The following is a 13,461-nucleotide window of genomic DNA, read 5'->3' on the forward strand; positions in this document are numbered from 1 at the left end:
AATATCATTGTCCTGAAGCAGACTGATAGGATCGGCTTGGTGGAGCAGGACAAAGGCATCTGAATTAGGAGCAGCAGAGGGGAACACACACAGACATGCACACACGCATAGAGGCAAATAACACATTGCAATGTCATGTTTAATGAGAAAGCAGCAGATCATACAGGGGCAGGATTACATAGCACAGATTACAAATTGCCCGCAACCTGTGGTTTGATGCAGGATGATTCATGTAATAAGTGATGTTGCTTCCCTATTGCAGCTCGGCATTGATACTCAGCCCTGATCACAGCACAGAAACAGAGCACAGGCTAGTTGACTCCACAACCCTTTTTTATGCATCAGTAGCCACAGAAGGAGCCTACAAAGGGATCTAAAAACGGATGTCATACCAGACACCCTTACACTGCCACAACGATACCTACAAGCCCCCAAGGAATTAGCAATAGAGCCCATAGCATCGAGAACAGAGCACTTAGAAAGACAGGAAGACATTAGAAAAAGAAAATCAGGGAGGGTAATCTGAAGATGAAAATGGATTTTTCAGGAGATCTGAGCACCTACAGGTGCATTTAATGGCAGTCCCAAATGCTCAACCCTTCCTAAATGCTGTGCGCTGGAGCTCAGCCACATATCTACATCCCGCTTGTCATCTCCTGGACATTCTTCTTTCAGCAGCAACTCTCGCTACGTTTAGCATGGTCTACAGCTTCCAATCGGGTATCCCCGTCCCCATCGGGCACCACCATAAACATGTGAGCCCCCAGGAGCATGAGCAGCACTAAAGCCAGTTCCAACTTCAGGGGCTCCTGCAGATCCCACGACGCTCTGCTGCGGGAAGGTGGTGAGGATCGGTCCAGGGAAGGTCACAACAACCGGCGGAGGGTAGATCACCACCCTGGAGTCAGGACACTGCCGAACACAGGGCTCGTTGCAGCTGTCAGCAATGGGCTGTGGCACAGCCACCCCACACGAGGAGGCACTGCCCTCGGTGCAAGGGCTTAAAGAGTGCACCATTTTTCAGGGATGGTTAATCTGAAGTGCAAGGGAATAGTACAAAAATAAGGCACAAATTCTTACAAGTGTCACGATCAAACATTATAAAAGACTACCAACAGGCTAGAGGGAAAGGCAGAATTTTCATAGCTCGGTTCCTAGAAGACACCTATAAATCTTGTATTGAACAATAACATCTGGAAATGAGTTTTCCTGAAAAATTAGAGCTCATAATCCAGATCTGCATTTACCAAGACCAATAGTTAACAGTCACAAATTTATTAACTTACATTGAGAAAACTTCAGCTTGATATCAGAATATTTGCACATGATTCACCCTGATTAAAACTATAAAGGCTTTGTTAGAGAGAGGAATTCAGATGAAACTTACCTACCTCACAAGAGAAATAAGACAAGAGAAATGGTCATACAAGATCTGATGGTGAGCACTTTTATACTTGCCCTTAGACTACCCAAAGTGTGAATCACCTACCCGCATAACATCCTAATCGATTACTAAACACATTTCTTTCAAGACTTAACTTTGTTAATGAATGCCAATTGTTTTAAGTAAATCACTCTCTGTAATTATTATTTATCCTTCTACCCCTGTGACCTGTAGTTTACTGCCTCACAGTCTCTGCTATTTCAAAACTTTATATAGAGGGGATACTCTGCCTCTGTGTGTTGGAGAAAGACAAATGTTTATATGGTTCATGTTTGACGTCCTCCATGAATGGACTTGTTCCTGGGCAAGTGGTAAACAGCCATTTTCTTGGAAGAAAATGTACTGGACCCAGTCCAGAAAGAGTTGCAAAAGTGAGGGATAACCCATGTTCTTGGCCTAGGGATAGCTAGGTTCATGGTTCTGTGATGAAACTAGGCTAATACAAAGTCTGGTTAAAGCTCTGGCACTCTGAAGAAATCCTGAATTTTATAGAGTTATATATCCAAATAAGTCAGAGCAGCTCTTCCAATTGGACACCACAAGTGCATTTCTTTAAATGTGCAAGCTTTAACAATAAAAAAAAGGAAAAAAGGGTAAGGCCCTATTTTATATGAAATTAAATGTCCCATACTGTGAAGCTATAAATCATAACATCATTTAGGGGAATGGCAAAAAGACAATAAATAGGATGTTGCTTAGGCAAGACCTTGTTAGGCATTTTTTCCAGGGAGTTGCTTCTTCAATAAAAGGGCACCTAAAGCCATTACAATAATAACGCATGTTGCGTATACAGAATGAGTGGAAGATGCCTTTTGGAATCCTGATTGCTCATGAATTGCAACTGCCAGTGTGGGGTTATCATCCATTAAACAGCTGCAGGAGGAGGAGGAGGCTTTCTGACACTCAACAGAGTCAGCAACAAATGCCAAGGATGGCAATGGCGTGTGCCATACAGACACTCCCACCGGACCATAGAGGGTGGCAACTTGTCCATTCTGATTTGCACTTCATTTTACTTGAAAACAAACACATTTTGCTACTTCTGTAGTAATAGAGAGGACCTGTTTGGTCCGTTCTGTTATAGTGAACCTCATCTCAAAACCTGCTCCCTTTCTCCCAGCAGCAGCATGTTCTTGCAAGGAAAAGCTTTCCTTTGGTGGAGTTAGAGGTGGATGTGGTAACACTGCAAAACAAAGTTCCCCACTTCCAAGGGATCTCAGGGAAAACATCTTCTATATCATCAGATTGGCAGCAAAATTACTTTGAAGGGCAGGACTAGACTCCACTGCATTTTATGCTACTGTGGAGTAGAAACCACAATCAGGATTTCTGCAGCAATGGGTAATGACTAGGATGCTTTCCTACTTCAGTTGTATACCAAGATTTATCTTCATAGTGTCATAATGTTTGAAGATGACAAGATATTTGTAATTACTTCAGAAAATTGTCTCTGCCTTTTCTGTAATTGAAGATAACTACGTAAATTGCAACATGCGTCTTTATCTCAGCTTAGATTAGGTAGCAAATTATCCCTAAAGTAATTCCTCAGAAACATTGGAATTAAATACCTAATTACTATTTTCAAGTTAGCCAACTGAAAATAAAACCAAATGGTAAGTTTTGTTTTAGAAATGTATTAATATTTTTGTCTTGAAAAAGGTCAAGATCTTCAGTCCAGTGTCAGAGGAATCCACACTGCTGGGACTTGTTTCCTTCTCGGCTGCAGACTGCTTGGGGTTAATGTCACTGCAGGGTCCATTTACCTGAACATAAAGGCTAACAACGCTGACAGTAGGCATGCCAATGTTTTCTGAAAGCATTTTCAAAGCACATCGTAAAAGCTCATTATTGTTCTACACAACCGATGTTGTCATATGTATTCTTTTTTTAACAAGCCTATTACAACTGCCAGCTCAAGCACTGACAGAGATGACAAGGAAATAAAAGTGATGAGTCAACCAGAGAACCAATGAACCATAGCCAAAATTCAGTACCTAAAGAGCGTGTCCATAGGGAAGTAATGCAAGAAAACAGTGTACATGTCAGCCCAATTTACCAGTTAAAACAAGCTTAAGAGTCAAACTCCACCACCTTAAAAGCTAAAAATACTAAACACAAAAATCATCATCTTTGCATCCTTCAGGAGACAGGAAAAACACCTGAGCGACAGACAAGCCATCAACACCTTCAAGCACTCAGAAAGTGCTGACAGGACACATTTATTCTGTATTTAACTGAAATGTTAAGATTCTTCATAAGAATTTAACAGTCCTCTATCTGTAAGGATATGCAGGAAAGATCTATAAAAACTTAAAGGACCAAGCTAGAGCTCACCACAAGAGCAAAGAGCTCTCTGAAGACATCCAGTTGATTACACTGCCCAAAAGAAGCAGACAGATATCAAGAATCAAATCTACCCCTGAGACAAATGAAACACCACAACAAACAGATTTATGAAATTTCAAACTCAAAAAATATGTGTGGTTTAGTGTGCACACCACAGCAGGTGAGGCAGGAACCTTAGAAATAATTACATTAATTACATGTTGGCTTTGGCTAATAAGGACTTTGTGCCCAAAAAGGTGTCCTCTCCACCAGGCTGAGTAGGAAGATATATAAAAGGAATTTGAGGCTCCAAGCTTCATCCATTTCTCTTGGTTTCTCCTCCTCAAGCCAGGTATGTGTGATCAGCTCAGCTGCTTTATAACTACCATACTACAGCTGCGTAGACTGTAACCTTGAGAAGCTTAGCACATTTAATTTCCTAACAAAGAAAACAGACATGAGAAACCACTGGGGTTTTTCCCCACTTTGTCTTAAAGTTAACAATACCATAAAGGCTGTGAAGAGACAGCAGTTGCAGGGGGAGCTGAATTCGCTGGTGACTATGAAAGTGTGGAACAAATAGTGTGTACTTTTTAGAAATAACACCTACTGAAACCCTGGAATTACACTTAACTTAATTTGCTTTACTTCAGACAGAAGTTGTGCGCTCCACTTTTCCTTTGCATTAAAAGATTGCATTTTACCGTTTCATTTCATGCTTCATTTCTCTCAAAGGAAAAATCTTTCTTATGAACCAGGCTTCAGATATTCCATGAGTAAAAGTCCAGAGCTATTCTACTTCTGAATGACCAGCCATGCAGCTTGATGCCCAACTTTAAAACAGGACAGGCTTGGAGGTGTGCTGCAAACATCCCAAGACAGCCTTGATGTCTGCTCTCTTCTACACAGAACGGCTCCAAAACTGTTTCCCTATACACTTAACCAAACCTATCACTTACTACTGGCCCAGCCTCAAACCACCCTGCATTATTGCACAGAGAATGACACACTTTCCCATGATTTAGCTTTCCATTAGGTGCTTTGAATCTTATAGATGTAAACAGCTACAAAGACAACATGCTTTGAAGAAACCCAGCCCTGGGCTCAGCACCACAAGATTTGTAGCTGCTCCCAGTAAATGGGGAATTTCCCACTCAGACAGTGCACCTCTACAGAGGGCTCTCAATCTTTTATCAACTGGCCCTGAGACTTCTCATTGCTCCATGTGCTAGTTCATGCATCAACATTAAGCCATGAACAATAAAATCACCAGGAAAAGAAGAAATACCCATTTTTCCATTGCCAAGGGTTGTTACCTAGCAGCTAAGGCTCTCCATGCTGTGTTATGAGCGATGCAACGGAAAGGTGAAGAGAAATGATCTGCCAGGCTCTGGTACTACACCAAGGCAAATGCAGAGATGGAAGTGCTAAGAAAGGCTCCTGCCTCTGAGCATTGCCATCGTTAGACTTAGCTAATGGGACACTGCTTTATCTGCATGCCCACTGGGAAAAATATTTCCCCCTGAAGCAGATGGCATTGGCTATTGCTTAACATTTGATATTAACATGAAGCACTGACCTTACTGCCTGCATCCATCATTTTGTCCCAGAACAAGGGGTTGCAACGAAAGTCAGTATTCAGGGTTATAACTATATTCTCCTTGATATACAAACTTATGTTGTATTTACTAGTTATGTAAAGTCAGGGAGCCACACCACTAAACTCAATTGGTCTTCCTCTAAAGAGATTCTCTGAGCTGGAAAGAAGAAAAAAGGAAGAGAACACTGAACTTTATTGAACCATTGTCATGCCTCATGTCATGAGCCTGTATCAGAGCCTATTCTCACCCCACACCTCAGCTTTGCTCTACTGATAAATTAGAATGGTCCTCACCGGTACCATGCTTGCGCAGACCTGTGTTTACCCGTACATAAAACAAGAATAGCACTGACAGAGACTATTAAATAGCATCTTCTTAACAGGACCTCTTAAAAGTCCTCACAAATGCTCATTAATGTTTTACATGAGCAAAGCTCTCCAAGCTGGACTCATTATAATGAACGCCAGCACATACCCAATTTAAAGGATGCGTCTCAAGACGTCAAAGGCTACTAATTACATCACATGTAGGGAGCAGTTTTCCTTCTGATGGACAAACAAAAGGCACATGTACAGGCAGCATCCACACAGGCACAGATGAGGTCTAGGTACAATCCAGCAGCTGTTGGGATGGTCACAGAGTAAGATAATGGGGTCATTACAAAAGCACTCCCCTCTCCTTTGCTATCACTGGGATGCCATAACCTAGTCCAACCTGGTAACTCCTTGTTTCTCACCCAAGGAACCCAACCAGATGTCACCAACACAATTGCTACTTAGATCAGAGTGCCCGTAGGACCACAGCTCCCCAAATAAAACACTGCCCCCACAGCCAGCTTCTAAATCCTTGGTAAAGTCATGAATCCTTGCAGGTTTAGCTATGCCAGTTTCCAAGCAGATTTCAGTTTACCACAGGACAACTCCTGGACACAGCCCTGAGAGTTTTACGCCCCACCAAAAGGCAGCATTGACTTGCCTGCACATCGACATTGTTTCCAGCCATAAAAAGCAACTAAATGCAAAGCCTAATAAAATCAGGGGATGACTCTTATAAAGTTTGAAGAGCACTAGATCATCCATACAATGAGCAGCCAAGTGCCAAGATTTGACTAGATCCCTCCCAACCTCGCTTTGCAAAGCCAGATTCCTCGATGCCCGCAGCTGCCTACCTGCATTTAAATGAACAAAAGGGAAAATGGACTAAGGATGACCATTGCCCACTCCCCACTGCTGCTTCCTGATTGTCAATCTGCTAAAAGAAGCTTTAGGAGGAGAGGGATAGATTTCTTTACATAACTAATGAGGTCAATGGAATAAAAGGTGGCACTTACTTCTCCCATAAAGATTAAAAATGGAAAGAACCCGCAGGGTGTGAGGTGCATTTCATGATATTTGGGGATAACAATATATTAATAATCACAAGTGAGTAAAATAATTACAGCCAATGAAAAAGTTGCATATGAACAAATTCTTTCCTATATCTAATTAGGATTTGGTACACAGTGGCTCAGGTTTCCCAAGCAGTCTAAAAGACCATATAAAAACACGCATTTCCAAGATTTCAATCCAGTTCTTACTCTCCACTGCGAGCTCGGTAAGTTATTTGCCTATTTTTAACTAGCAAAATATCCTTTTGTTGGTACTTTGAACTTGAATCTAGATCCTGCAGAAATACTCTGAAACTGTAAATTAAGGGAGTTGTTTCTTTTAAAGGATTTTTCCTGGGATTGGGGGGGGGGGAGGGTGGTTTTGGGTTTTTTTCAGACATAGACAGATAGTCTTCTAAAGTTGAGCCTAAGATTTTACAGAACCTTACCCAATTTGGCATGTGATGTTTCCACTTTGATCTGGCCATTTAGGTACCTCTCGATTTCTCCTATATTAGAGGCCACTTATTTTAGTGGTTCAAGGAACTATTTCTATTGGCAGCTGACCTTTACCATCCTCATCAGAGACTGATGTAGATTATTTCTATTATAACACAGAAGCTAATTTTCTTCTGGCATAACTGAGGGAAAATTTGGCTTCTGCATATTTGAGACCCCTTTTACACACTTTTGTGGATTCTTCTTTACAAGAGCCAACATTACTTACCCGCTTTCAAAATATAGCAAGAAAACCCTGATCCAATCCTGCCTGGCATTTCTCCTGTGTCTGCAGTTAATTGTCAGCAGACATCTTTACGAACAAATCATGCCGATCTACAGTAGCTGGGACCTGACCCCTGAGAGCCTGTTCTTCGAGTAGTCCTGTACATCTGCAAAAGCAACTGCCACCAAATTGCAGAGTACAGACACCCGGGTGCCATTTGCTAATGCTGAGGAAAGCTGATCCGTAGCCAGATTTTAAATTTCAATTAGGAAACCCAAGGTCTCAGCACTTCCCCACGCTCAATCACATCTTTGGAACGGTCACCTGCTGTCTTCCAAGCAAGGCAGAGGCAGCTCTGATATCCCACGGCTACGCAACGCCTTTCCCAGGAGCCGGGACAGACCCTGCGCCCTCCAGCCTTCAAGGCAGGCCACCTCCACACCAGGAGCAGCTCAGCCCCGGCACTACGGGGTGCTCCACAGGCTAATCCAGGCAGCTGAGGTGCAGGCACGAGCAGACACCTCCTGTGATTCTTGCAGCCCTTTGGTTGCACCTTCTAGTGGAGCAAACTCCAAGAGAAAGAGCAAGAGACGGCAGAGTAGCTGGTAAAGCAACTACACAGCTGCATTCTGAGACGCAGAGGGTTACATTTGACTTCTTCTACGGGACACTGGCAGCTTGAGCTAGACTTCCAAAAGTCACTCTGTCCTTAATGAACATTAGGCTTTTAAAAATAGAGCTCTGCCACATCACCCTGCCAATTACAAAGATAACAATCCTCTGTTCTGCAATTCAAATTAGCATAAAGGGCAATACTTTCTTTTGCTTCACCTAGTGCCAGCAGAAAGCAATTCCAGTTTCAACTGAAGCATCTGGAAAGCAAAAAAAAATGATAGCCCTTGCCACAAAAAGACGAGAACCTCAGCACTAATCCCAGATACGCCATTGCCTCACTAGATGAAGCACGCAGGTCGCTTCACAGCTATGCCCGAAACTCCCCTCCTTCTAGGGATAATAGCTACCTGCTTCACATGACATCCAAAGCCATGAAAGAGATCATTAGTTAAGTGCAACGCTGTGCAGTTTCTGCTACGGAGGGGAGGGCTGACAGTCAGGGCAGCAAGCTCAACCAGCACAAAGGCAACTTGTCAGATACAAGAAGTGATCTGCAGGCAACCCATTTATCTTCCTTCCCTTCTTTGTTTTTTAGGTTCATCTCCACCCCAGAACAATGGTTTATTATGGATACCAGTACAAGCAGCAGTGCTATATTCCAGGCGGAGTGAAGAACGCCACACCAGAGTTCACGCAGTGCCACAACCCCGGTGCGGTGAAGTGCATGTCGTGTGCGTCATGCGCTTCCCAAGGTGCCAAGCTGTGCACTGCGAGGAAGACCACACACAGCAGCCCCAAGTGCTCCGCACCATGTTCATCACGGTGTGTTGAGACACACATTGTGGAAGGCCACTCTCCCTCCTGCAGCCCCAGGTCTCCCGACCTGTGCACCATGGCATTCCCTCAGCCCCACGTGCAGGGCAGGGAGCACCTCTGCGTGCCACACTGCGGCCAGCCGGGCGTTATGAGATGTCCTCAGATATGCGCTCCAGCTCACGTGTGCCAATGCAGCTCATACCCTTATTCATACCAGTGGTCCAATAGCTACCACTACAACTGCGGGCAACAATAAGCTCCACGGAGGTGCCCACAGAACAGCCGGGCGATGAAGCGCAAGATGCACACCCACAACCAAGTTCACAGGCACAGGTCTCAGAAGCACAACTCTTCTGCTGCAATTACTGGGGCTTGTGGACAACCTGGCACCTTTACAAATCAGCTCTTATTTAATCCTCTCCGTGGCATACCCTGCATTAGATTTAGAGGTCTCATAGCTTCATATCTGCACTCTGATCTACAGCACAGACCTCGACTGCATGAGCCAGTTTTTCCTTGACTGCCAGTGTAAAGGATATGTGAGTTTTACCATGGGCATAATCACTCACATGGATGACATTGCATCGTCAAAGTGGCCTCAGCCAGCCCAGTGCAAACAAAAACTAGGTCCTTTCATGCTAATGTTGTTAAGAGCACACATTTCTTTCTGCTTTCAACTTTGATCCAGAGGAGATTTTGTAAAGAAATCTGTTTTTAATTCTGTGTTTTGTTCTATATGCAAGCAACAGAAAAAGACAAGTACACGTAAAATGGTGGAAAACAAGACTTGACTTTCAGGTCAAGGGGGTCTACTGTGTGAAGCAACTCGCTCTGGAAGCACTTACTACTTTAATATCCACCTCTGATGTACCAGCTGAAAGTCAGAGTACTTGCTCTATAGTCTGTATTACTTTATTCTCTATGATATATAACCAACATCTCATATAATAAAGCCTCTACTGCATCGAACCACCTGCTTCCTATTTTGTTTTTTCCCCTCCATGCCTTTTCACACTTGACTCTGGAGCTGAAAATCCCCCGTTGTACAGCAGCCATGGAAAGACAAGCTCTGCTTCCACCTGTGGTGGTAACAAATACTCGGCTCCAAACAGTGGATCTGAGAACAACATAGAGAAAAGCTGAGACAGCTGTAAGATGACTAAGACTGTGAATCAATAAGCTACCAGCAAACACTGGAATTGTCAGGGCAGTGCTCTAACCCCTGGACCACACTGCTCTATGTGGTAGGACATTAAGCTATTCACAAATTGAGGTGTTATGACACCATCCACCAATAAACCCCAATTAAATTTACCCTAAATCATTCCTTGTGTGTTTGTAAACTGTACCCCAGCAATCCCTTGCGCTCCATCATGTGGCAAATGGATTCAGGGAGCGTGAGGGAGCCATGGCAAGGCAAGCCCCAGGCAGGACCACACTCCTTCACAGCACAGCAGCCAAGGGCTCTGCACAAAACTCCCAAGCTGTCAAGGACCCACAGCACCACGAACACCCAGCCAGAGTAAATCATCAGTATCAGAACAAGGTATAGCAGAAATTGTTAGATTTGCAGTGATTTTTTTTTGTTGTTGTTCAGTCATGACACGCATTGGGATTAATACTCCCAAACATGTCACTTGTGGCAAGGTTAGGCAGGCTGCAGGACTCCAGATTCAGTTTGATTTGCACAGAAAGGAAGCGTCTTTTAAAAGAACAAAAAGTTTGAAGCCAAAAATAAAGCAAGTAGACTGTCTTAGAGACAGAAAAAAAAAAAACAGAGACAGCAGCTCTGAAGTGGCACAGCTTCCCTGGAGTCAGCAGACGTGAGGATGACTTATGCCTGCTCCAGATCTGCCTACTAGCAGAGAAGTAATGAAGTTGTGCTCTCCACCAAGTCGCCAAAGGGCACACCTCTAATGTGGTCGTGTTCAAAGGAGGGTGAAGCTGTTTGGCGATACGCAGCAAGGGGAGCACTCTCCCATTCCCTCTCCTGGCTGCCACGCTACAGCCGGTGAATACAGCACATCAGCAGCGAGAACAAAGGAGACCTTCTGCATCTCCCTTCATGGTTTTTCACCCGTACCTTTGTGCTACACCCAGGCTCTAAGAAGTCCTGGGTAGTCAGTACTATGTGTTCATCTGGGGAACTTCCCTGTTTAAGAGCTCATTGCCTCAGTTCATCATGTTCTTTACATCACTTGCCTGGAAACACTTCTCATTTGCCCAACCCTGCTGAGCTCCACCACTTCTGGTTGACAATATCGCAATGAAAATGCACGTGATTTTTATTGAGATGTGTCTGTGCAATACAGCTGCCTGCTCTTTCAACAGGCTGGGCAGCAGCTGCCACATTTTTGTTATTCCTAATTAAAAACAAAAACCATTTCTACCATTCAGAAACCTCTATCACACTTTCAGATTTGTCTACAGACAGATGCATCAATGTAGTTAAACTCAAAATGCCACGCAGTCAAGTTGGCCCGGCCCAGGGAGACGGGGAGCGTTAGGTCAGAGTTACGCCGCAAGCACCGCGGTCCACGAGCCCAGCCCAGCCTGCCCTGAGGAGCTCAGCCTGGCCTGTGCCAGCCACCCGGCCCTGCCCCTGGATGCTTGCAGGCTGAAAAGAAACAGCAACTCGGTCAACTAACACAAATTTTGCCCTTGACAATGATACATTAGGTCCTCTATAACTGCAGATTTTAGAACTAAAACAATATTTCAAAATGGGAATGCTTTCACCAGTAGCTGATAACCAGTATTTTAACTCAGCAGCATCACGAAGAATAATCCCTTCTTTTGCTTTACCTATTAAACTGTCTTTGTCTCAGCCCATGAGTTTTCTCACTTTTACCCTTACAATTCTCTCCCCCATCCCACCAGGGGCGAGTGAGTGAGTGGCTGCGTGGTGCTTAGTTGCTGGCTACAGTTAAACCACAACAATAATTCAAATGAAAACTCCAATAAAAATATTGTGAATGTAATTAATACCAAGATCTTTCCAGTTTCAAGTGGGAGAGCTTAGGAACACGTTAGAAACCTTTGTCCCATCCCAGATTTAAGTCCCCAGCCACCATCCCACAGGAGAAGGGAGCTGACAACCCCAGGGTTTCTCAGAGGACACATCAAGTTCTCAACAAGAGCCAGCAGGACCTCAAGCCTTCGCAGTCTGAAGCTGACTTCACAGGGTGAATTTGTTCTCTCCTGATTGGCTTTGGCTTACCTCATACCTACAGTTCAAAACCTAGCAGGAAGAGTAAGAGAAGGGCTGCAAATCAGAAGTGTGATTTAGTGATTGGTGGCATCACCTCTCCCATGTAAGAGCTGAAGCCACCAGGAGCATTTCATAGCTAGGGATTTGCTCTTTCGTCCCTTATTTCTGGTGCAATTCAAAAGCATAGTAGCTGGGGGCTTTACCCTCCTTCCACAAAAAATCATCCTGCCTCCAACATCAGCAATAAAGCATCCAAAACCACTTCTAGCACACAGCAGCCAACAATTCAGAGACCAGACCCACAGGCACCTCTTCCAGCCCTGATCTGATGGAAAGCATTTTCCATGCGTGACCAAAACCACCCACTGCATCAGAAGGGATCAGAGCAGATATCCACGAGAAGGCAGCTCCCTGCACATCCCCCAGAGCTGCATTCCCTGACCCCAGGCCAACACCAGCTCTGCAGCTGCAGCCCATCGGCTCCCACCATTGCCACTCCCTGACCAAAATCATCCAGCACCTGCTGCTCAAAGCCTTTCATTTACTACTGATTCACATGCAGCATTCAGAGTTTATTACTACTTTTCAAACTTTTTTTTTTATATCATACTCAGAGCCAACTTTGTGTTAACTAACCTCACAAAGCACAGGAGCTGCCTTTATTCCAGTGCATTATTTTAAAAGCCCAGCTTGCTGCAGACAGTAATTTATGCTGGAGCATCACCTTGACATGCTCACAGCTGTCACCTGGTGGACGTGTATCTGCATTGAGCCACTTGCCCTAGAAACCAGGCTCAGGATTTCCAACAGCCCAGAGAGCACCCCAGCTATCCCAACACATCTGCAGTCACAGCCTGGGTAATGCAGTCTAGCTATGCCCTCCTCTGGGCACGACCAGCTTACACAGTTTCTGGTTTTCAGAGGATCTCCGACAGCATCGAAGCCATCAGCTGCTCTCTCACAATTAGCCAAGCTGCATTTTCTTCTGAAGCACAGACAGCAGCTCCTTCTCTCTCTTGAAAGGGGCCAGGTCAAGGACACACTTCAGTGTTGAGAGCCCAGAACTGAGCAGCACCCAAAACCCTGGTGCTGGAGCAGAGCAAGCAAAAGGTTAAGATGCTATTCTCCAAAGTGTTAGGGAGGCCCTTCGATGCCACAGAGGAGTTAAAAAGCAGGTAGAAGCCTCTTAGACTTTCTCAGATATAGCCCAGGTATAAGACAGGATCCTTCAAGCCAAGGATTTAACTCCTTGAGAAACTATATAAATGGTCAGTAGAGAAAAACAAAAGCTAGAGCAGCCCCAAGACTATTCCAGCCAAAGACAGCAGCAGTGAAACACAGTCCTCCATAATAGCACAC

General features: G+C 44.4%; 1 protein-coding gene across 1 annotated transcript; it reads right to left on the bottom strand.

Moving 5' to 3' along the window:
- Positions 1 to 693: 693 nt before the first annotated feature.
- LOC309414351 (feather keratin B-4-like) lies at positions 694 to 1,157 on the bottom strand (the record flags this gene model as incomplete). Its single annotated transcript, XM_082011660.1, has 1 exon — positions 694 to 1,157. Exon 1 carries the CDS (start codon positions 1,015 to 1,017, stop codon positions 694 to 696), a length of 324 nt encoding a protein of 107 aa, XP_081867786.1. The 5' UTR covers positions 1,018 to 1,157.
- Between the last annotated feature and the right edge of the window lie 12,304 nt (positions 1,158 to 13,461).

Source organism: Phaethon aethereus, assembly GCF_964289735.1.
Source record: "Phaethon aethereus genome assembly, chromosome: 28".
Lineage (NCBI taxonomy): Eukaryota > Metazoa > Chordata > Aves > Phaethontiformes > Phaethontidae > Phaethon > Phaethon aethereus.